This window comes from Panicum virgatum, chromosome 2N (assembly GCF_016808335.1).
Source record: "Panicum virgatum strain AP13 chromosome 2N, P.virgatum_v5, whole genome shotgun sequence".
Taxonomy (NCBI): domain Eukaryota; kingdom Viridiplantae; phylum Streptophyta; class Magnoliopsida; order Poales; family Poaceae; genus Panicum; species Panicum virgatum.
In genome coordinates, this window is record NC_053146.1 from 6,613,185 (window position 1) to 6,638,265 (window position 25,081).

The 25,081-nt window shown below is 51.5% G+C and overlaps 2 protein-coding genes and 1 long non-coding RNA gene across 9 annotated transcripts; 1 reads left to right on the top strand and 2 right to left on the bottom strand.

The window, feature by feature from the left end:
* Positions 1 to 73: 73 nt before the first annotated feature.
* On the bottom strand, positions 74 to 3,696 carry LOC120659554 (ylmG homolog protein 1-2, chloroplastic-like). 7 transcript variants are annotated; one of them, XR_005669079.1, is made up of 3 exons: positions 2,994 to 3,696; positions 1,363 to 1,477; positions 74 to 499 (listed from the first exon to the last, which is right to left on the bottom strand). XR_005669079.1 is itself a non-coding variant. In XM_039937733.1 (2 exons), exon 1 carries the CDS (start codon positions 3,534 to 3,536, stop codon positions 3,012 to 3,014), a length of 525 nt encoding a protein of 174 aa, XP_039793667.1. In that variant the 5' UTR covers positions 3,537 to 3,695; the 3' UTR covers positions 74 to 499; positions 2,994 to 3,011. The 7 variants fall into 7 exon arrangements, 3 of the variants coding, with proteins under 3 accessions (XP_039793667.1, XP_039793666.1, XP_039793669.1); XR_005669077.1 differs by having other exon boundaries at positions 74 to 512; XR_005669078.1 differs by having other exon boundaries at positions 1,363 to 1,494.
* A 2,704-nt stretch (positions 3,697 to 6,400) lies between these two features.
* LOC120662314 (putative cyclin-F2-1) lies at positions 6,401 to 7,675 on the top strand. The gene has a single exon (XM_039941488.1). It carries the CDS (start codon positions 6,401 to 6,403, stop codon positions 7,673 to 7,675), a length of 1,275 nt encoding a protein of 424 aa, XP_039797422.1.
* Positions 7,676 to 8,987: 1,312 nt separating this feature from the next.
* LOC120659555 lies at positions 8,988 to 14,325 on the bottom strand. The gene is made up of 5 exons (XR_005669080.1): positions 12,886 to 14,325; positions 12,768 to 12,805; positions 12,534 to 12,665; positions 12,148 to 12,445; positions 8,988 to 9,118 (listed from the first exon to the last, which is right to left on the bottom strand). It is a non-coding gene; the product is annotated as an uncharacterized LOC120659555 (long non-coding RNA).
* Positions 14,326 to 25,081: the final 10,756 nt, after the last annotated feature.

Sequence of the window (25,081 nt, forward strand, 5' to 3'; positions counted from 1 at the left end):
CATCCCTGCATTCCAGATGCTACAAGTCCTATACGGATTAAATCATAACAAAATCATGTGAACATGCCTCTAATTCAAATCATCAAATGGGCTCTTTGACTTTTACGCTCCAGATCCAATTATCTGGGTCTTACCAAAAAGAAGTGCAAATTATACTGCCAGACAATATAATGGAATAATGGATGGATACAGAGCAAAACTGCAATATGTAGCCAACAAATTCAGTCTACAGACTACTGCAACCATCAAATATCGCAAATAGAAGAAGTTCTAGCATAAAGCTACACTTGTCTACTGACGTCTCGAAATCATTCATATTGCACTACTACCATTGTAACAGCTATACTGGGGTACCAAAGCTAATCCATCCAACCACCACTTTCTTTGCCTTAGAATAAAGCAGCACCTTTCTTTGCCATCTGATGACCAAAAATAGCCTATGATCCATCCATCGTTCACATAGTCAAAACCTAATATACCAACCACCATTCTCCAATCCCTGCAACATCATTCTGCATTGTGAATAAAAATGATAAAATTAATTCTTTTGCAGGAACAGTTAAAAACTGATTCCCCCCCCCCCTCCCCCTTTGAACACATGGGAAATAATTAAAAAGAAGAAAAGGGTTTAGAACCCGTGCAACACCACACACTCACATCAAACAGGAAATCATTAGAACTGCTAGTAAAAGAAATTAAGAGATTTTACACAACTTGGATTTTAAAAAATTGCATGCATATTTCCTCAAACCACTTTTTGTGTGTCAAAACAATCCTAGCTGATGGTTCAACAGAAGAATATCCCCAGTCCAAGTTGGAACCTACTCAGGATATGGAGGCAGGTATTCAGGATCTCAAACATGGAAAAAGAATCCCTATGACTATGACACCTCTTTCAGTCTACCATTTTGAACATTTTCCAAATCATGGCATGTGGAGTCCCACATTGACTCATTTGAAGGTTTCACATATATTCAGTATTTATGATCAACTCATTTAGAGTTCATCATTCACATATTATGATCAGGAATAGGATAATACTGGATTTGATTGCTCAGTCAACAATATATAGAACAGTTACTAATGCATCAGGTTATCAGTTCAACTGCCATGACTGCAGTAGTAACCAAAATATTGCCTGCACACAAGAACTTAGAAGCATTGTTATGAATACTAAAAAGGCCCACCAGTACAGACATAATCAGGCTACTCACAAAGAGTATGATTGTGTTGCTTTGCCTGACTGATGTGATCACTATCTACTTTACGTAATCTGTGTAGCTTTCGCTGACTCGTGATCGTTATCTACTTTACGTATTCTGAACTTGAATGACGTAGAAGCAAGAACAAGATCGCAACCACCTCATCACTAGTCGGAATCAGCTGAAGTGGCTCAGCACAGCCATGGCACCAACAAACCCTCCTGTGTTGCCTCGCCACGAGACAGGCACATAATGGCGTGCTGAAGAAAGTTAAGCTTCAAGACAGATTTTGCTACATGTCATGAGACAGTTCAAGTTATTAGGTTCAAAGAACAAATCTAATGGGATTTCTTCAACATATACACTTCTACATCAGGCTAGCAAATTGGATGCCCCACTACATTCTGAGTGTCTAACTCAAGCAAATTAAACCAAACCATCTTTTCGGTTATATCTGCGTTGATGTATACGTTCCATGCAACTTCCAAGTATCAACATTGAAGAAATGTAATATGTGCAACACAAAATTGTGGGTGAAATACTCTATGCAACATTGATATACCAGGACCAGATCCGAGTATCTGACAAATGTGACAATACAGCAGTTTATAGCAATAGCCAATATGATGATCCAGAAACAAAAGCAAATATGTGGTGACTACGTTCCCAATTAGCTGATAGATGTAGCACCTACATTTTAGGTTTAGCCATTTACCAAATTGGGGGAAAAGGACCATCCACATAGACACTGTTCATAGTTCAACTAATCAATTCTGATTTAGCAACTGCTATCTAACTAGCCTGTACCAGAATTCAGCAATAAGCTCTTTATTAGTCTGAGATGTCATAACTTGATTTCCAGTTATAATGCAAGTGAATCTAGTAGCACATTTCGAATAAGGTTGCATAATAGTAACTTCTTCAGACATCTGAGTGACTAATGATGAATGGATAAAGAACGTGTACATGATAGAAAAAAAGAATGCAGACATAGCAGTGTGCTGTAAATTCCCAATGTGTGGCTCCACTTCGACTTCCCGGAGATCAACATCAAATTGTAAAATAGTAATCATCATGGACCTATTTAGTATTTACTAAATGTCAATGCACAGATGACTCCAACTAGTAAGATGAAATAGGAATGAACAACAATACCAGTAGGAACAATTTTAACATTATCACATGGCATTTTAATGCAACCCACAAGCTAATCAGCAAAATTCCATTCAGCTGCATTTACCTAAATCAGTAAAGCTACATGACAAATGTCTATCTACTGTGTGTGGCACTGTGGCATGACAGCAAGTGTGATTATTCACATGCAAAAGATCAAAATTGGCAAATCATACCACAACACCTGACCAAACTCGGTGTGTCCAAACAACCAGTTAACTGAAGAAACACGCATATATCACTGTGAAATATGTTCCTGTTCTCAACAGATACCTAATTTACAAATGAAAAGCATGTGAATGCATCAAATAAGAAAGATGTTTGTATGATCTTTATCACGAATCGCATGACATCTTCCCAAATGTAGCATTAAGAAATCCAAACTGACACGACAAGGCACGATTTGTGTTATACCATTGCAAACGCAACCAGTGCTCCAGTGCAAATCATAGCCATACATAATATTAGCATCCTAACTCACTATTCATGCAAAAAGAAAATGAAGATGCCACGCCACAAACTCCTTATAACATGGTCCATTGGCTTAATTGGTTTCACAATATAATTTGTACACTTATACCCATGTGTAATCATCAAAACAAGCAAGAGAACCAGTACCGTTGCCGGAGAAAGCCATCACATGCGTGGCTGCGGGCGCAGGATCATAATAATGATGTCAATCGCCATGAACGCAACGAGCGGGCTGAGGTCGAGCTTGCGCCCGAACACCGGCGGCATGACCTCCCGGCAGAGGGCGAGGAAGGGGTCGCAGAGGTCGCGCAGGGCCGAGAAGGGCTGGCGGTCCCAGGGGATGTTGGGGAACCAGGAGAGCAGCACGCCGACGAGCAGCACCTCGCGGTACACGCCGAGCCACCGCACGGCCGCCGACATGGCCGCGGCCACGGGGGCGCGCAGGGGCGCGAGGTTGACGCTCCGCAAGCCGGCCTCCAGCGCCGAGAGCGGCGAGGACAGCAGCCCGCCCAGCGCCGTGGCCGCCGCCGACGCCTCCGCGGCGGCGCGCGGGGGCGGGGACAGGCGGAGGCCGCGGGGGACCGGGCGCGCGGGGAACGCTAGGGTTCTCGGGAGCGCGCGGGCGGACGGGCTCGGGAGGGCGCGGAGCAGCGGGGCCCGAGGGCACGGCGAGGTCAGGAGGCCGTACATCGCGCCGCGTCACCGGAGGCGGCGGGGCGGGGCTCTGGAAGTTTCTAGAAGCGTCTGGGAGAGGGGAGGGGGAAGGGCGGTGGAGGGAGGCGACGGACGCGGCCGCCGTGCCAGGGGAAGAAGAGGATATGGTTTTGCGATCCCGCAGGGTGGGCCCCGCTTGTAAGCGGAAGATATGCTGCGGTAGTGGGCATGGGCCACTAACAATCATGAAGGCCGGCCCATACAGGGAGTTTCAAATCTCAGCGCCACAAGCCCACAGGCCATAGCATACCAACCGGCATGTCTGCTTTCAGGTTTATTTTTTCTCACAGAACATTATTGAATCAGCTGAAATCAGTCGAATTTCCTACCAGCCGAACAAATTGTCCTACGACTCTCATCGTGACATCGTGACACAGGAGCACGGAGCACCACTGACGACGTCGCCAGGCACGTCGGGTGCGCTGCCGTGCGCGACGTCGCCGCGGAGCGTGCCCGACCTGTTCGCCGCGCTGGGATACCGCCCTAGCGGCCCCGCTGCCTAAACCTTGGTCGACCACTTCACCAGGCACGCCCGGGAGGAAGAAGGCGCCGGCGACGGCTCGCTGCTGCTGATGGGGAATTGAGGACCCTGGCGCACCACCTGGCCGACATGGCGCTGCTGGACTTGCCTGTGCGGCACGCGCTTCCTGCGGTCCGCCGTGGCGGCGTCGGCGATCGCCCTGGCGAGGATGGCCATGGGCGGCTCCACGCCGTCGTGGAGCGAGGAGAAGGTCAAGGCGACGTCTAGGGCAATTTAGTTAATGAGTAAAATGCACTGGGGTCCTTAAACTAGTGAGGGTGTGTCAAGTAGGTCTACGAACTCCGAAAATGCAGAATAAGCCCCCTAATCTATTTAAGTGTGTCACTGGAGGTCCAAAACCCCTTTGACCGGGTCTGACTGACTACGTGGACTGCCACGTCGGATCCAACGTGGCCGTTGGCCCACGCTGGCTCCGCTGGCCCGCCCCTTCTCCCTGGCAGCCCCTTCTTCGCTGGCGGCGGCGGTGGGCGGGCGGCGCGACGAGCGGCCGGCGCGGCGCTGCGGGCGGCCAGGACGGGGGGCAGCTGGCGCGGAGGCGGAGGAGCTACACCCGTGAAACGTCGCCCCCCCCCCTCTTTCCTCCCTTTCCTCTGGTGCCCAAGCCCCGACCCACCTGGACGGCGGCGCCGCCGCCCGTGAGCGCCGCCGTCCCTCCTCCCTCCTCGCCACGCCGAGCTCGCCCCTCCTCCCTCTCCTCGGCCGGCTACGGCGGATCCCCTGTCCCCTCCATGCGGCGGCAGCGGCGGGGCGGACCGGCGGCCGCGGCGCGGCCGGCGAGCGGCCACGGCGGCGAACCACCTCCCCTCCGCTCCTCGCCCTATCCCTCCACGCCTCCCTCCTCCCCGCCGCCTCCCTCCTCCCTCCCAAGCTCCTCCTCGGGTCCTCGCGTCGGCCGTGGCGGAGCTCGCGCGCGCTGGCCCGGCGGAGCTCCCGATCGGCGGCCGTGAGTGGGGGCCGCACGGCGAACCACCTCTTCCTCACGCAGTCCGAGAGCGAGGTCACGGCCGCCGTGGCCGAGAGCGCGCGCCGCTGGGGCGCCAAGGTCACGCCCGCGAGCTGCTCGAGCTGCACGGCGGAAGCGGAGGTGCGCGTGGTGGAGCAAGAGAACTCCAGCTACACGACGCAAAGGCAGCGCACAGGAGCAGGGGCGACCTGCGCAGGGCAGAGCGGCGAAGGCGGAGGCCCGCGCGGCGGCGGGGCACGGTGGAGGCCCGCACGGCACGGGGCGCGGCGGTCGTGGTCGAGCGCGGCGCCTCCTCCCGGCGGCCATGGGCGGCGCGGCGTGGCCCTCCCCTGCTCCCTCAGGTCCCGCATGGCACCAACGGCTGAGCGGGAGGACCACGGGTGCGGTGACGGCTCCTCCTTCGCGGATCGAGGCGGCGGCGCTTTGGGCGGAGGTGGTGGCGCTCCGGATCGAGGCTGCGCCGCCGCAGCGCCGGCCGCCCACCCCTCCTCGTGCGGACCCAGCCGGCGAGTCGGAGCATGAAGGGGAGAAAGGGGGCGAGCCGGCCGCCCGCTCGCCCGTCTCCGCGGAGCCTCGCTGCCCGGCGCCGGGAGGGGAGCGGAGCCGCCGGGGGGCAGGGGCGGCGCCGCTGGAGGACGGCCGCAGGCCGGAACAGGGGAGGGGGCGGGTGGGAGAGAGAGAGAGGAGGCTGGGAGTGAGGAGAACCGACGTGGCAGGCCGCGTATGCGGTCAGACCCGGTCAAAGGGGTTTTGGACCTCCAATGACACACTTAAATAGATTAGGGGGCCGAATCTGTATTTTCGGAGTTCGTGGACCTACTTGACACACCCTCACTAGTTTAAGGACCTCAGTGCATTTTACTCTTAGTTAATCTTAGAATACGTTGGTTTAGTTTCTGAGGACGATTTACGTGTGGTGTTCAAACATAAGGCGTCTTGGTTAAGAAAGGAGCACGTACCGAGTACTACAGCTCGTCAGAACAACCAACTCGGAAGTCGGATTCAGCCTCGTACCAGTTCGGACTCAGATCAGCGCCGGTCGCGTAAATTGTATGCAACCAACCCCGACCAGTGATGAACTCGATCGGACTCACAAGTCACAACCAGCTGCCGCCCCCCCCCCCCCCCCACACCCCCATCGGCGTTGGGCATATATAGTAGCGCCCCTCTTCTCTGGCTTCCCTCCACGCGAACATCCATCCACCATCCCTCCGCTTCGTTCTCCTCCCCCTCCCTGCTGCACCGATCAGATCGCTTCTGCGCCACCACCAGCCACCAGGGGCGCTCCTTGCTTCGTTGCTCTTCTTGCGCGGCGGCCGGCCGGCGAGAATAACCATGTGCTCCGTCGCTCCCTTCGCGCTTCCTGGCCTCGCCGGCGGCGCACGGCCGACGATGGTGACGACGTACGCGAGGGGCGGCGTTCCAGCCGCCGCCGCGTGGTGCGGTTACGGCTACGACGCCGACATCGTGCTGCTCCCGCCCATGCCCGCCGACCTCCCGATGCCCTCCATGGAGTTCCTGTCGCTGCCTCGCCGCCACGGTGCCGGCTTCATCAGGGACATGTTCGGTGGCGTCCAGAGCGTCGGCGTTCCGGGCCGTAGCATGATGGATATATTCTTCCCGATAGACGCTCACGACGACGACGGGCCGACGACGCCCGTGGCGGTGCTTCGAGCGCCGCGCAGCTACGGCGGCGACGACGACGCCGAGCGCGACGCGGTCACCATCGACATCAAGACGCCGCCGCCCGAGAAGCAGCCGCAGCTGGAGCAGCAGCAGCAGTGCGGAAGCGAGTACGATGCCAGCATCGACGCCACGTTCCGGGTCATGGAGGCAGACCCCGCGGAGCGGCCCTCGCCGGAGTACCTCAGCGAGGCGCAGGCCGGGGACATGATGAGGATCGACCGCGCCGCCCTCGTCAAGAAGATGCACCGCTTCTCCAGGTACTACGGCCTCGCCCCGGGCGCGCTGCACCGCGCCGTCTCCTACGTCGACCGCTTCCTCTCGGCCAGGAAGATCAACGGCGGCGAGCGCCAGCTCCGCCTCCTGGGCGCCGCGGCCGTCTTCGCCGCGGCCAAGTACGAGGACAGGAAGGCCACGCGGAGGATCAACGCCGACGCTGTCGCCGCGTACGCCGGGTGCACCCGGCGCGAGGCCCTCGACGCGGAGCGCGAGCTGGTGGCGGCGCTCGGCTACCGCCTGAGCGGGCCCACGGCCTACACGTTCGTAGAGCACTTCATGCGGCGCACGCAGGGCAAGGAGGAGGAGGGCTCGGCGGCAGCGGTGGTCCGGGCCCTGGCGCACCACCTGGCAGGCATGGCGCTGCTGGACTACCGGTGCGTGGCGTTCCTGCCGTCCGCCGTGGCGGCGTCGGCGATCGTTCTGGCGAGGCTGGTAGTCCTGGGCTGCCACTCGACGGCGGCGCCGGTGGCCGGGTACGCGATCGAGGAGCTGAGCGAGTGCATGGAAGCGATCTACGACCTGCACGAGAACCTGCAGGCGTGGCCAGGATGCGAGGAGATGATGGTGGACTGGGAGGTCACTACTCAGCTCAGCTACTCCTTGCCTCACTACAGTGTACTGACCCGTGGAAACATGAGCAGCTGCTAAAAGGGTGCAGAGGTTTTGGGTAGACCCTGGCTGGGTATAGCAGCTCATAGAGTTCTGATGTAATTTGCAATGTTGACATGTACTGTATCTGGAATTCAAGGTAGTGGATTGTTTGAACTCAGTTTTCTCAGTTTCGATGTGCAATGTACTAATGTTCATCTGGATGGGTCACTGGAAAACTCAGCCTGTTGCTGTAAATTATGACATCTTATTACTTACCGATTAGTGTGATATGTAATATGATCTGATTTGGTAATTCTTGAGTTGAAGAAGTTGCTAAATGATGTGCACTATATAGTATACTATATGATTCTGAAGTTGGTTTTGTAAACTGGCTTTGTTTAACACCGTAATTAGCGGTCAAATTGTCACTATTCACTAGCACAACACAAATCAAACGGGCATGCACACCTTTCAAAAAAAAATTGCCATGCAGTCATGCAGCATGTTTATGCTGTGTCAGTGGCAGCTTGCCTTCACCAGCCAGAGCTGCTTCGAGCAGTGGTACTATCCTATCAGACTGAATATCACTCTCAGTGAGCAGACCTCTAAGGTTGCTTGCAGAAGATGAGAGGAAAGATCCGGCCCGATCAAAACTACATGAGCAGCCCAGATATCCTCTCACAGAATCAGCATTCTGCGTACCTTCGGGTAGTTGCTGCTCAGCTACCTCTGCACCATATTCAGCAATCAGATCATCCAGCTCCAGGAATTGTCACCTTGGTTCGGGCTGCAGCTCAGGACTACCATTGCCTGGTAATTGGAGTACCACACTCACTACATTTCTGGATGCCTATGACTATGATGCTGTTCCGACTTGTAAAAGCACATATCCACAAATAGTCTGTGTGCTGTGCCAGCAATTACTGTTTTACCCACACCATTCTTGTGGAAAACATCACATACTGGCAACAGGGTCTCAGCCTACTATACGTCCTTCACAGTCTACACCCGGCGGCATCTATCTGCTGCCATGTCTGAACAGGAGAGGGTGGGGATGAATGAACCTACAACCACCCTGTACACAAGATTACTATATCTTCAGGACCTCTGCTACGATCAGAGCATTCTATGCTGTTCACCCTTCTGCTCAAAGCCAATCATATCGAAGATCCATTTTGGAAGCTGCTACTGCGGCACCACCAGAGGCCTCCTCAGAAGCTTGCAACGCGAATGAAAGTTCCAGCTGTTGCAAAGAGACACACATTAGTTAGACAGGTGTGGGGAGAAAGAAAAATAGACATCAAAGAAGGCACAGGAATATAAAACTCTTGCGAGAGACAGATCATGGTTTGCATTAGTATTAAACAGAACAATTTGTAGAGTTGCATAAGACTTAATAGCGTGATCTCTGGGGCAACAGGTCACTAAATTCAGTGTTCGGATGGGTCAGGACGATGTCCATAGCATATTGGTTTTGCCCATAGATCCAACCGCTGCTTACTGGTCAGAAAAAAAGGTACATATATAGCAAATAAAGAGTAAATTTCAGTGGCGGTCATCGAACTTGCGCCAAGATTTCATCTAGGTCCCGGTACTTACAATCTGCATAAGCGCATACATAAACTTGTAATTGGCTCACATGTAGGTCCAAACCCTCTCTGCCCGCGCCCGGGGGGACCACGTGGACTGCCTGGTGGTTCACTAAATGCAAAAAAAACCTGGGAAATACGAGTCTCAGTTATTTCATCCTTCCTCTTTCTTCTCCGCGCGTGAGGGGCATTGGGGGCGACTGCGGGCGGCGGCTAGGGTTCGAGGACCCTTCTCTGGAGGCTCCCGTCCTCTCCATGGCCCCGAGGAGGAGGAAGCCGGACGACCCCCCACCAGATTATGGTGAGTCCCTAGCCTCTCCGCTTTGCTCGTCCCCACACTCCTTCCCCGTCCGGCCAGCCTGCCTTCCCCGTGCTCTGTCCCCGGCCGGCCCGCCGCCTCTCCGTGCTCTCTCCCCGGCCGGCGGTCCGCCTCCCCGTGCTCTCTCCCCGGCCGGCGGTCCGCCTACCCGTGCTCCCTCCCCGGTCGGCCATGGAGAGGACCCGCGCTCCCTCCCAGTCCGGTCGCTCGCCTCACCGTCAGCAGGCTCAACAGGCACCTGCACGCGCTCCCTATGACCCTTGTTCACTAGTGCTCGCAAAGTGGATCCCCTGAAATTTCGATTCCCCGTTGGCACAATAGCTTCGCCCTCTTGCCTATTATTTGGTTGTGTGTTGCATCCTAGATGATTTATGCTCTGTGGTTCTGTTCATAATGTAGGAGCTGATGAGATGAGGTTTTCTGTTGAGGTTCACCATGGTGGGGTTTTCTGCGGGAATGGACAGAATCGTGCCTACCAGAATTGCAAGGTAGATTGGTGGGATCATGTCGATGCTTGGTCCTGGTCTTTTTTCTGGGTTGAAGAAATTGTTATGAAACTAGGCTATGGGTTAAATCCATCCAACTTGAAGGTGTACTGGCTCTTACCTGGGAAAAAATTGTCCGATGGTTTGAGGTATTTGTCCTCTGATGATGACACAGCGGTGATGAGCAGAGTGGCTGATAAGGTGAAGAATTTTGTCATCTATTTTGATCATACCCCTTTAGGAGAGGACTGTGAGGAAGTTCTAGATTTCCTGGACAGTGACAATGATGTTCAAGAGGGCGATGATGACCTTTTCACTGATAATGTTGATGATGAAGGGGTGATAAACCCTGTAGTTGTTAAGTCAAAGAAGGTATGCTCACAATAGATAACTATCATGTAGGCTTCAAGTGGCCCTTCAGACATGCAGCATGGCCCACTACCGGATTCAGTTTTTATTGGAGAAAACCAGCCTGTTGCTCGACCTATGGCACCCACCACTGCATCCAAGGCTGGAAAGGCAGCACTCAAGAGGAAGGTTGCAGCAGTCAAGAAGAGGAAGACTGCAGGGAATACAACAGGAGCAACCAAGACAACTAAGAAATCCAAGACAAAACCCAAGTCTGGTGAAAAGGAAACGTAGGTCAAGATGGCAGGCTGCTGACCCCTTTTGTGAATGATAGCATGCTGACCCTTTTGTGAATGAATAGTCAGATTTCATATTTTGATGTATATATTGAGGCACCATAAACTTGTATGGAAGCTCAGCCTGTAAGGCACCATGTATGCATGCTGTGAGGCACCATAAACTTGTATGGAACCTCAGCTGCAACCAAGACGCCCTGTATGCATGCTGTGTGGCACCAGTAACCTATATTATGCTTTGTATGGATGCTATTTCAAATGGCTAATATGATGTGTGCATCTAGTTCTTTATCTCCAGATCTGTGTCAACATGTACTCCATTTTCAGTCACCAATTGATTCATTCATTCACAAATTGTAGGGGACATGAGACACGTTGGGCAGAAATGGTGTGAGCAAATGAGAAAATGAAGAAGTACAGGGGGTTTTCTGCATTTAGTCAACCGACCTGGCAGTCCATTCACAAATTGTAGGGGACAGGAGACGTTGGGCAGAAATGGTGTGAGCAAATGAGAAAATGAAGAAGTACAGGGGTTTTTTTGCATTTAGTGAACCACCTCCACGTGGTCCCCCGGGCGCGGGCGGAGAGGGTTTGGACCTAGATGTGAGCCAAATGCAAGTTCATATATGCGCTTGTGCAGATTGTAAGTACTGGGATCTAGATGAGATCTTGGCGCAAGTTCAACGACCGCCACTGAAATTTACTCGCAAATCTTCTTAATACGATTCGTGGACCAAAATAGGGCACCTCATTGGGCCACGTCTACAGCAAATCGCGGCCGTCGGATCGGCCGAGCGGAGGGCTCAGATCGTACCAGCTTTGGTCATTTTGCAAAAAAGGCCCTTCTATTTAACGGAAATCAAGCCACAGTCCAAGTCCTCCTCTCAGGAAGTTCTCCCAAAACCCCGAGCAAAAAACCGGCCGACGACCGGCCGTGCTGCCGCCGCCTTCATCCTCCAACTCCGCGCGGGCACCACGCCCCGGCATAGGTGAGATGCAGCCCCGACCCCCGAGGGCATGGAAGCAGGCTGGTTCGCGAGCAGGAAACTGACCGGCGAGCGGCCCACGGCGCCGCCGCCGCAAGGACGGCCAGGATCCCGTGCAGGGCACTGGGCCAGGAGCCGCCTCCCTCCTGCCCGAGCTGCCGCGCCGAACTGCCCGCTGAGCAGCCGCGGAGGAGAACGGACGAGGAGGAGCCGCCCCGGAGGAGCTGCCGGTATGCCGGATCACCGCGCCTCCTGCAGCGCCGGGCAGCCACGCAGAGCCGCCACGGGCAGCCCGGCACGGATCCGGAAGGCCTGTAGGGCGCCGCAGGCGGATCCAGACTGGCTGTGCTTGGATGGCAGGCGGCGCCGCCGAGCCGCCGCTGACCGCCCTGACGGAGACTGGGCAGCGGTGTGGCACGGCTCCGGCGCACCAGAGCCGGCCTGCTAATGTAGAAAAATAAGTAGGACACGAACAGCACAAAACACTTTCACAAGTATGATCATACCAACTTCCACTGCATTTTCATTTCTTTTAAGCTCTTCGACTATCCGAATGCAGTAGTCTATACCTGAACAATTTCAGGTAAGAATCACATTGGGAACTAATAGTACATATAGAAAGGAAGAGCATATTGCATTGCAAGTTGGTTAAGGCCTTAGGCAGTGGAAACTAGAAAGATATCTCAACTAGCTAATGCATTCTCTGAAGTCAGCTAAATGTGTTAAAAACTTAAGCATACCATCTGATTGACTATCTATGCAAATTCCTGTGATGCCAATCACTCTGTTGCTGTGAAAAGCTTCCTGTTAAGAGCAGGGTGACTATAGGATTAGAACAAAATGGGTTAAAATGTGCAATATACCCATGATGTAGGAATCAAAATGTAAATACCATGCTCTCAAGAAGATATGTGATATATGGAAGGCCACTTGCAACTGGGTGTACAATGACGCTCAAGTGCTCAGCAGGTGTTATTGCAGGGAGGACTACAGGTTCCCAAGACAGGTCAACCATCAAATGGATCTATTATAACATGTAGGTGCATGGCTGTGTAAGGTTGCAGGCAAAAAAGAGAATTGAAATCTATAAAATTACTGAAGATATGCTAATGAGAAAAAGGAGCACCTCACGGAATCCAGTAGCATAGGTAGAGGCATGACAATCTGTTATGCACACAAGGACATGAAAAATTAGTGATAAAATCATGTCCGGTAACCCAAGAAACTGAAGGAACAATTCTTACGGATGATGCGCCCATGGTAGTGCTTTACCAGTTCTTCTACAATTGAGAACACCCAAGAAATGGCTGCAGAAAGTATTGTATAAGAGTATATATCTAGACAGAAAACAGAAAACCACAAAAGAAAGTGTTTTACGAATTGCATTCTTGTCAGAAATTATTCCTCTCATATCGATGACACCATATACAAAAAAGTTCGCATGCGGAACACATGATTTTTTCAGTTAATATAAAAAGGCACAAAGGAAATACACAAATATGGAGCATATGAAGTAAATAAAAATACAAACACACCTGATTGTGCAGTACAGTCTAATCATACAGAATTAGTTTGACAAAAAAACAAGCATTAAAACTTCTGTGATTCAAGTTCACTGCAGAATAAGTTTTCGGTGATAACCCTAGAAAACAAGTTCCAGAAATGGGCAACTGTCACTACCATTTCAATCAACAAGATTTTCTTCTATCTTGTTCACAGGTGAGACAGCATAATATGTTCTGCCGGGTAAGATTTCAAGTTCAACAAGACGGCGCCACCCAAAGTACCAGACAATGTCTTCTGCCAATTAGGGATCTTAACTGATAGATGCATTAATGACTTTTGCTTTTTGAAACAGCAAGAGTGTATTCGTGGCCATACTATGCAATATGGAAGAATGCTTTTAGGAGGCCAATACTTTTGTATAATTAAAATAAATAAAGAAAACTCCAGGTCTGTTTGCTACAAACAAGAAATCTCAGGTAGCACCATACAGAAACAAACAAAATATCTTCTCCTAACAGGATTGTCTGTTCTAAACTTCTAATAGTTGAACATGAACTCAATAATATGTACATGAACTCAAAAGTATTCTTCGGTATGGAGATTACAGAACCCATTGCAGATATATTATGACTGTAAGAGACATATATTATTCTTTAGTTCAAGCTATAGAACCATTTTCAGATAAACCAAAGAAATCTGTCATAGGTTAAGTTTGACAAGATCACTATATTATATTATTACAGTCAATCCGAGGCAAGTGTTCGGATCTATTATGACATAAGGATTAGGTGCCTAACGGACATCGGTTCTTCTGGAAAATTATTTCCCGACGTAACAAAAAAATATTTTTCTTTACGTTTTAATTTAAGAAGCTAGTGTATTTTTTTTGGGGTCTCTATGAAATCCTAACAACGTCATGGCATGCTCAATTATCTCTTAACCTAGCTATGCTAGGCTCTACAACTATTGTTGTAGCTCATCATATGTACTCTATGCCCCCCTATCCATACCTAGCTACTGACTATGGTACACAACTTTCCTTGTTCACACACCACATGTGGATTGGCGGATTTCTAATAGTCGGTGCTGCTGCACATGCAGCCATTTTTATGGTAAGAGACTATGATCCAACTACTCGATACAACGATCTATTAGATCGGCTATGGTGACGTTAAGAAGTGTTAGCAAGAACTGTTGTTGCAGCATGATTCCTATGTTCTTGGAAGGAACACTACATTCACAGAAACATAACCGGAAAGAATAGCAGAGTGCAAGTGCAGGACAACAACGCAAGGCGCGGGGACCAAATCTTTGATGCCAAGAAAAGGGGCAGAACATTTGACCCGTGAATCAAGAACTACCCCGAGAAGCCTACTACTATAGCACCAGACGCTCCAATTTATTTGGCTAGTTCAAAGTGCACTTCCCTGGTCCCTGCAAAATAAGACCAACTTCTACAGCATTCCCTCAATAAACAGCCCAACTCATCAAGAACCCTCCCTTTTTCCGTACCAAGAACAAGAAACATAGCCCAGATTATAAAGCATTCCCACAGTAGAAGGACCCAAATCATCAAGAACCCTCCCCCTTTCGTACCAACAACAAGAAACGTACCATGGCTTCATCCTTGTAGTCCTCAAAGACGCCCTCGTCGGGGTCGATGATGACGCCCGGCACCATCTTGGACCCCGGCCGAACTGCCCGTCTGCCCCAAGCCTCTCGGCCTCTCCTTCCTGGAGGAACTCTTGATCTCCTGGAGGCCAGCAAGGCAGCAACACGGCTCTTCTTCCCCTACGCCTTCTTGCAGAAGAAGCTTCTTGATCCGAGGGAAGGGAGTCCGTGCTGCTGCATTGCATTCTATGGGGGTTTATATAGGGGTTGGGGGGCGGAGGCGGGAGGCACGCGCTTGGAGATGGTAGCCAGCGAGCAAGAAAGCAGAGGACTCAAAGGCTCGACCAGAGTTTGGGTTCGGGTCCGTGGTGGGGTCTAGAGACTCTGGACCCTGACCCGGGTCTAGTGGAGCGTCGTGCCTCCATGGCGGCGTGCGGGAGGGGGGGGGGGGGGGGGGCTCGACTCTCGAGCAATATTTTAAATCTCCGGCTATAGTTTCCGCTATCTCCCGCTATAGTTATTTGAGAGAGATTTAGCTAAGATTTTTTATGTACAACTTAACTCTTAGCTGCCGCTATAGCCCGTTATAGCGGACTATAACCTATTTTTAGATATAAATCGCTAAATGTCTTAGTCGGCTATTTAAAACATTGCTCTCGAGCCGCCGGGGAAGAGGATGCAAACGACGGGGAGCTCCAGCGATTGTGCCTCTTAGCCTGGGCCGTAGTTGGCCTTCGAGGCTCTTTCACGGGCCATCCATTGTCACCAAACTTTTTGGTCCACAGCCCGGCCTTCCTAAAAAGGAAACAGCCAGTCGCGCGCGCGCGTTTTTGGTAGAGCAGGCCATGCAGCCCATTATCCCCGAAATGAGTCCAGATACGACTTATGGGTTGGCATGGACTTTATGGGCTGCACTGCTGCAGTAAGGCAAGGCAAAACATATGTCACATATGTGCGAAAGGGCGTCTAGTCTAGTGGTTACAAGAGTCTCGGTAGTATTTCAAGTCCTCAGTTCGATTCCCTATGAGAGCTAATATTCTGGAATTTAACGGCATTGCTCATTTAGTGGTAGCTTCAGTGGTAGGTGACGTTCCCGTCGACAGAGAGGCGTCTTGAGTTGTACTGTGCAATCTCAAAAAAAAATATGTCACATGTGCGAAACTGCGGAAGGCTATCATACTTTCGGAACTTTTTTTTTGTTATGCAGAATATTTTTTCTTCTAGAACGATTCCGTCGACAGCGAGGCGCCTTGAGTTGTACTGTGCAATCTCAAAAAAAAAAATGTCACATAGCGAAACTGCGGAAGGCTATCATACTTTCGGAACTTTTTTTTGTTATGCAGAATAATTTTTCTTCTAGAACAATAGTTGTGACAGGTGTGAAATTTGTTTCGCCCTGATAATGATTGGAGATGATTAGGTGAGATTTGTATTTTTCACGAAAAAATATATTCCACTACTGATTTTAGACTTCATACTACTAGTTGGCATATAGGCAGCAACCCCTCGAACCACAGTACTTTTCTTCCATTCAAATTCAAAAAAGCTCCTAAAGAAAAAGAATAGTGAAAGCTCGATTCACCGTTGATAGCTTTATCCCTAATAGCGGTAGCAAACAAGAACTTGAGGGCGCCGGGGGGGCCGGGGGGAGGTAGAAAAAATTATTAATAATCTGAAGCCCACCTTAATCCATTTTGTTGAGGATCTTGCACTTATTGCGGCCCTGTATTTACATAGCCAAGAAAGGCTCTGGTGATTATGCTAGGTAGGAACGCTGTGTGCAATATCATTACCATCGGTTGGGAAGGCGAGAGGACGATACATTAGAGATGAGTCAATGTGGTGACGGTGGATCGAAAGACGGAATTTGTCAAAAGGAATAAGTCTAATTTATCCCCCTAAATTTGTCAAGAAGTCTGGAAAACCCCCTCGAATTACAAAACCAGGTATCATACACTTCTAACTCTCAAAACCGAGCAAATTACCCCCAAACTGGTTTTCAGGGTGGTTTCGCTGATGTGGTAGCGGGCCCCACATGTCAACCTCTTCTTTCTCTTTCTCACTCCACCACTCCTCCCCTACCTCCCTCTCTCTACGCAGCGCCGCCGCCTCCCACTCTGCTTGCTGGTGGGGGGCCGCAGCAGCTCGTCCCCACCCACCTCTTCACCTGCCGCCCCCGTCGCTTCCAGCGGAGGTGCGACGGAGGTGAGGCGAAGGCGCGGCGTGCGGCGGCCAGGACGCGGCGGAGACGCGAGCGCAGGGGAGGCGGAGGGCTCCGAGATCCGGCGAGGGGAGGCGTGGCGTGCGGCGACCGGGACACGGTGGAGGCGCGAGCGCAGGGGAGGCGGAGGGCTCCAGGATCCGCCGGGGCGGAGGCGCGGCGTGCGGCGACCGGGACGTGGTGCAGGCGCGAGCGCAGTGGAGGCGGAGGGCTCCGGGGTCCGACAGGGCGGAGCCGCGACATCCGGCGGAGGCGTGCGTGCAAGTAACAGAGGGCCACCGCGAGCTCGCCACCCCCCTCATGCTGCGGCGCCCATGGCGTGAGGTGAGCAGAGGACGAGAGGCGCCCATGGATGCCACGCCACGTGGCCGAGCTAGCAGCTGGGGCACCACGACGAGCTAGGCATCATGAGGTGTGTAACATCCCTATTTTTCTTCACTAAGATAAAATTTATTTCCGTGATTAAACATAGCAGCACAACAGCAAGCCAGGCCACGCACAAGCAATCCTTGCGGCAGCCGCCATGCTCAAACAGCTCGCTGCAGCCTCACGCCACACGCAGGCTTGCCAAACCAGGGCCCCGGCCGCGCTCGCTCTCGCTCGCGCACGCGCGACACGCCGGCCCCACGACGGGACCGCGCCCTACCGCCGGCACCACGCCGTGCCGCATATCGCCGCGTCCCCACTTCGCCACCCCGCTGCAGCATCCTCGCCGGCTTTGCCACCTCGACGCTCGCGCGCTTCAACGCTGCCGCTGTGCATGTTGACGACGAGCTGCCACACCGTTGTCCTTACCGCTGTCCACCATGCTGCCGGACTTGGACACGTCGCTGCCGAACTTGAGTGGACGCCACGAGCATAGTGAGAGAGCAGCAGCCCGACGACCCCGTCGTGCACGTCCGACCAGCCGGGCCACCCTCCGCAATCCACGCTGCCATGCCCCACTGGCAAGTCGAATCTTTCTGCCATCCTCAGAAATGCACGACATCGCTGTGCCATCATCGCCGCGCACAGTTTGCCGGCCGAGATTTTCTCGCCACGAACCGCCTTTTACCGCCAATAAATTCAGCCGGGCGCTACACCGTGTAGCCTCGCGCCATTCGCAACTCGTCGCCGCGCGCACCAACCACAGGTCGAGCCTTCTTCTAGCCGAAGAACAGAGCACTCGTCGATCTCCTCCATCGAGCTGGTTCGATTCCCTTCGAGGTGAGCACCCCCACAGCCTCCTCGACCTACCCCAGTCCGCGCGCGTCCCTCTCTCTGCCACCAGCAAGCTCCCCACGACGAGCTCCCGGAGCCGAAGCCCCGGCTGCCGCGGCCGCCGTGGAAGACCTCGATTTCCCATGCCCGGAGTCCCCAAAACTAAACCCCCTCATCCTCCTCTCCTTCCCCGTACACTTGGATTTGGATACGGTGGCCGAAATCGCCATTCCGGCAGAGCTCAGGTGAGCTCGAGCCGCTCCCATGGTGGAGCAGAGGAAACACGACCACCAGTTGCCGTGGTGCCTACCCTTCTCCTTTATCCTTGTCTCCTTTGTTGAACTGAAGTCAACAGGCAGCCCACGGCCCACACGCACAATCACAGGCCCAAAACTACTAACCCTCCTAACACACGCAGCATCCAAACCACATCCCATATTTTATGTCATTTTAATTTTCGAATTTATTTCACAGCCAGCAATGCAAACACAATATCTCATCCATCCAAGCTCCGATTCAATCAATTCTTTTTCCTAAATTTCTATAAAATCATATACTATCGATTGCTTCTATTGTTATCTCCATTTGAACTCATTTTATTTTATGTTTGTGCTTGCTTGTGTTTGTTTGCCGGTTGTGCCGTTTTCGCCCGTAGATCACGGAGTGACCGAGGAGGAGCCTGCCGAGGGGTACAAAAGCCAGTACCGCGAGCCGGAGCCAGAAGACCCGTACCGCGAGGAGGAAGCTGCCGCCACCGACGCATATGTAAGCGAAGGCAAGTTTCATCGACCCCTATGGGAGCGGTTGCATCAATATGAGAACGTTTAGCTGTAGCCTGGGTCTAGGATCGATTACATATACCAGTACTTGAGTGATTGAGTGTGCTCATGCATGCATCTGAGTAGTCAGGCATATCCAGAGCTGAGACTAGGATACGAAGGGATCTGGCTGAGACCAGTGCAGCTGGGTGTGCTGGAGCTGGCGCTACCGTGGTGGTAGACTGGGGGGTGAGTGCTACCGTGGTGGTAGGCTCGAGTTGGTATGTTGTGGGATAGTTGCTGCCCTGGTGAACCATAAGGACCGAGTTGTTTTGACATCTCACCTAGCTTAATTTAGTACGATCATAGATTCCGGTATGGGCCGGACTTAGCCTAATCCCACTGGTTAGCTTGACGGTCGCAGGGATGGTTTACGGGTATAGACCATTGGAGTCAGGGCCCGAGAGTTTGTGCGGCCGGGCTGGGGCGTGACCATGGCTGGGTGTCGGCTATGTCGGTTGTCCGTTTGGGCAGTCGAGTGTGTAGGTATAGAGTACGACCTCTGCAGAGTGTATAATCCATTCGAATGGTTCGTGCCCATGGTATGGGCAGGCTAAGGTGTGGTCCTGACAACTAGTGAGCTACCTACTGTGGGTTGTGTCTGGAAGGGTTTGCATATCATTAGTTGCATTGCCATTAGATTGTGTTTAATGTGTATCATGCATGTCATTCTCCTCCCGTAGGGCGAGGTGGAACTTGCTGAGTACTTTCGTACTCAATCCTTGTTGATTATTTTTTTCAGAAGATCCTGACTTTGTGCCTGAAGATTACGAGTAGATCGTGTCCGCACCCAAGCTGATCGAGTGGAGCCGTGATGGACGAAGAGCTAGTCTTGCATGTCGTTATGCTAATCGTTATCCTATGGTTATTTGCGGTAGCTTGGTGTTGTCACTTTACTCCTCGTGTACGTGTTGAATAAAGTTCTGTATGACTTTGGACTCCACTTGATGTAACATGTATTGTACCGGGGACTTGCTTCGGTTATTAATACATGGTTTAGCCTCGATCCTTGGGTCGGGGCGCTTCAAGGAGAAGAGCAGAGGCGGAGGGTGCCTGGCGGCGCCGTGGGGAGGGAGAGAGAGAGCTGCCGCAGCCCCCCGCCAGCAAGCAGAGAGGGAGGCGGCGGCATTGCAGGGAGAAAGAGGGAGGTATGGGAGGAGAGGTGGAGAGAGAAAGAGAAAGGAGATGCTGACATGTGGGGCCCGCCTGCTGATATGTGGGGCCCACCACCATATCAGCAAAACCACCCTAAAAACTAGCCAAGGGGGTAATTTGCCCGATTTTGAGAGTTGAGGGGGGGTATGATTAGGGATGACAATGGGTATATACCCGACGGGTAATAGCTACCCGTACCCGCTAGGACTAAATTTTACCCATCGGGTTATCCGTACTGGATACGGATAAGAAAATGCTTCCATACCTGTACCCGCGCGGGTAATTTTTACCCGACGGGTAACCCACACCCGAAATCATACCCGACTATTACATATAAATATTAGACATTCATGAAAAATAAATCATTCCAAACTTCATTGCAACAAGCTAATGGGTCGTATGAGTTAAAATGAGTTAGAGAAGGTTCAATAATATACATATGAGGAAGATTTAGTTGGATTTGAGCTGAAATCATATGTCATATGGGCTAAAATGAGTTAGGCACTTAGACTCGTTTGCTCTTTCTGCGGGTATTTCTTACCCGCGGATAGGTGGGTATGGGTAGTATAAATCCGCACCTATACCCGTCATACCCAATGGGTGTAGGATTTTGTCCAATAATGTACCCACGGATAGAAAAATCATTACATACCCGCCTTCTTATCGGGTAAAACCCGTCAGGTACTCGGGTTTCGGGTACCCATTGCCATCCCTAGGTATGATGTCTGGTTTTGTAGTTCGAGGGGGTATTTTATAATTCTTGACAAGTTCAGGGGGGTAAATTGGACTTATTCCTTGTCAAAAATGGGATGAGGATAAAGGTGCAACGAAGAAACCAACGGAAATGAGCACACAGTGATGACTGATGAGTATGGCTGGGCAAAAAACCCGATACCCGAACCCGAAAAACCCGAGCCCGAACCCGAAAAACCCGAGCCCGAAAAACCCGAACCCTAATATGGGTTCCAGCCCACGGTACCCGAAATTAATACGGGTAGTTCGGGTTTTGGGCCACGGTACCCGAAATACCCGATTTACCCGAAAAATTGGTCAGCCCATTAGCCCAAATAAATTGCAGCCCAGCCCACCACCAACACCAAGTGTCCACCGTCCAAGCCTAACCCTAACCCCACCCCCAGGCCCCAGGCCCCAGCCCCCAGACCCCAACCCCAACCCCGCGCCGCGCCGCGCCGTCCCAATCCCAACCCCGCGCCGTCCCAATCCCAACCCCGCGCCGCCCCCCACGCTACCCCCAGCCGCCCACCGCGCCACGCCTGCGCGAGCGGCCGAGCGAGTGCGCCTCGCGCGGGCATCGCTCAGGCGGTCGGGGTGCCATCTCTGCCCAAGAACCGCGGCACGGGTGCGAGCAAGCAGCGGGCCGAGCGGCTGGCGAAACAGAGCAAGCTGAGCACGCATGGCGATGAGCAGAGGAAGCAGCACAACGGATTGAATTGAGCACGACATGGACCATGGCGAGCTTGCGGTAGGCACTGCGCAGCTCGGCGTCGGAGCAATCAAGCAATCGCTAGCCACGCCCAGCGGTGATGGTGAGGGCTATTTGGGAGGAGGGCATCACGTGGAGGCACGGGCTCGATGCAAACCAGACGCGGCTCGGGGGCGCAGATCGAGGTGGACACGACGCGTGGGACCTGACCTCCCGGCAGCGGCTTCCTAGCGCAGGCGCAGGTGCGTCTCCGGGCCGGCGGCGCGCTGACCCGGCTGCGAGGAGGCGGCGCGCGGGACCTCGGGTAATTCAGGTAAAACCCGAACCCGAATCTGAATTTTCGGGTACCCGAATTTTCGGATTCTTCTTTTTCCCAACTGATTTCGAGTATCATTTTTAGAAACCCGAAATTCCTAAAACCCGAACTACCCGACCCGAAAATTTCGGGTAACCCGAATGCCCAGCCATACTGATGAGGATAAAATACTATAGCTCGTTTAGATCCAAGAGGTTAAAAATTAGCTCTAGATTTAGAGATATTTAACAAAATCTATGTACAAAATTGCTTGCAGAATCCCTGGGTTGATTCGCAAGACGAATCCAACGAGATATATTAATTCATAATTAGCAGATGATTACTGTAATATTATTGTAGCAAGTTATGGATTCATTAAACTTATTATATTCGTCTCGCAAATTAGTCTAAAGGTTATGAAATAAATTTTGTCAGCAATCTATATTTAATACTCTTAAATAACAAGATTCCGGCGAGCTAATTATTAGCCCTCCGGATCCAAACATGGCTTACATGTCTCATATGTGAATGTGAGTCGTTGACTCGTTTCATCAAAAAAAAGTGAATGCGGGTCATTTTGATCGAGGTGCACCCATGGCGAAAATTTTTAAATTTTTACCTTCGTCGTTAGATAATTTTTCATCTTGAGTGTAACATTCTTTTCTCTTCTCATCTCATGTTCCAGCAGTAGAAGAAAAAAAATGTTCTAAGCGCGTGGTTCCGTTAGCCTCGGCCCTCCTCAGCTTGCCTTCGTCTTCCAGCGCCGGCGCCGGCGGTGCGACGACGTCCTCTGGTGAACGTTCCATGGCGGAGCGACCGGTGGATGGATACGATCCGCCGCCATTCCGCCGGTCCGGTCGATTTTGACGGTGAAGACGAAGACGACCTCGAGCCGGCCACAGCGGGGGCGCTTTGCGGATTGGAGCTTTGGGCCTGCAGCTCAATCCCTTTGTCATGGGCTTGTACACGGGCCACTGCCGCATAGTGGGCCGTAGCCTGACCTGGGCGCCTTTGGAGCGATCCTGGGCTCGCTTTCAAGCTTTGGGCCAGGCTCGACGTTCTGCCTCGGTGAAATCTCGCTTAGGTTGAGCAGCTGACCTATCCACACCCTTCCTCCACACAACATGAAAGATGAACGAACATGCCCTAAAAAAACAGAAAGAAAAAAAAGATGCACAAGACATGGGTGCATAATAGGGCATAGCATAGACTATACTAGTAGTACTATAGATCCTTTTGCCTTTCCAATTTGGTTGGCCTGATTGGCTCTTTTTTGTTGGGAGATGTAAAGAACGAAGGATAACTTGTTTGTTTCTGACTTCTGTCTTCTGATGAGATCGACCTGTACGTATGCTTTGCCTTGGCATTGTGGCAGGGAGATTCGGATGCACAATAATGGCCTACTCACGTGGCACGCAAGTTTTTGCCGACATGCTGCACGCTCAAGACTGGTACGTACGTACATGATAAAAACTTGACCAGCGGGGGTGAGACCGCCCCCACGACATTGTTTGAGAGGTAGAATGACCTTCTCACAACAGGCTAAGAAAACCTCCGAACTCCTGCCCCACCCGTACACGGGGGCCCGTCGCCTTGTGAGTTAGACCGGGCTCCACAGTGCTTTGGACATGGGACAAGCGAGAGAGTTTTTTTTTCTATATGAGCCGGGGATCGAACCCCCGACCTGGTGGTTTTCGCTTCCGCACTCCCACGAGCTGTCTGGATACAGACGTTCCAGCACGAACCGGGCATCTCGTCGTATTTCTTCGCCCAACAGCAAACTTTTTGGTGATGATATGATTAAGATTAATCAAGAGTGAAGGCGACTGCCGACTACTACTCCATCTAATCACTTTATTAGTTGCCACAATGATTAGTACTTTTGCTACGAGCAGATCGCGAGTTCTCGACACACAGTTATTCATGAAAAGTGTACTTTTGCTATTTTTCTAAAAGAAATATATATGTCACGCAAGCAACATAATATTTTTATTTTTGAGCTCCAAAGCACTACAAGTTTTTTTTGTGCATTTTCTAAATAGTTTCTTATGGGTGCATATATATGGTTTTTAATACAATAGTGGTGAGGAATGAGATTTGTTGGAGAGTATGTTGTTGCTGATTTGGTAAAAATATTGGGAAACTTGCCTAATATTCGAGAAAAATCATCGACGTCACTAATATAAAACTGTTGATCACTTGTATATGTCAGAAATTAAAACAAAGCATACCTTGTATTGAAAACGAACACTACTTAATTATTTTGCTAGTAGGGAGAGTACTGGGTACATACATGGCAAAGCTTAGAAGGGAGCTAATAAAGTTTTCCTGATCTAGTACGTGCAGTTGATTGCTTCTTCATCGGTCGGCTTGTGTGCAAGCAAGTTGAACAACACGGCATGACTGGATGTACCTGAGCGTGCAGATCGTGGTGGTGTACCGATTCAGCAAGATACTGTACTGGCACTTCCAATAACGCCGCGATCGCTTTGCTTAAATGCATCGCGCTGCACACCTTTAGTTGCACCACGGATGAGTACGTGCACGGCTAGCTAATAGTAGATTCATTCATTATTGAAGTTAGCATCTAACATTATTTTTCTCCTCCTCTTAGTGAAAAACGTGCTCAAGCACGGTCGTGAAAAAATTAATATATCTCTCGTTTGAAATTAATTATTATTGCCATGCACCAATCCAGCCAGGGCAGTGCGTGCAAAAGCAAATGTTGAGGCCTCCAAAATTGAGCCCCGGACGAAATGATAAAAATAAAACACTCACGTCAGTATGCACGAATTAGAAACACTCAATAGATTCTGTTGTGAAAGTTTCAGGTACCAGCAGCCATTATTTCCCTACAAAACATCGTGTGCCTTGGATTAGGCCGGCTAACCGTGCACTTTTAGCTAGCTATGCTTGCGCAATGCTTACGGTTTGCGGACACAATGGGCCCACCAAATGATTGCAATCAGGACATGGTTGCATGCATGCATGGAGGGAGGCGGAATGCATGGTGCTGGATCTCCATCTGACCGTACACCACGCACAGTGCCCAAGCGCTAGGAAGCTGCAACATATCTCTCCTGGAAAAAAAGAAGGCGCCGCAAGCCACGGCCACGCACAACCGATGAGGCGGAGCCAGACCCGGACAAGCGACCGACCTTCCACTAAGCGTGTGTTTGGTTGCGGGATC

Bases quoted from the DNA above. Each gene is read 5' to 3' on its own strand.
- LOC120659554 (XM_039937733.1), bottom strand. From the start codon at position 3,536: ATGTACGGCCTCCTGACCTCGCCGTGCCCTCGGGCCCCGCTGCTCCGC.
- LOC120662314 (XM_039941488.1), top strand. From the start codon at position 6,401: ATGTGCTCCGTCGCTCCCTTCGCGCTTCCTGGCCTCGCCGGCGGCGCA.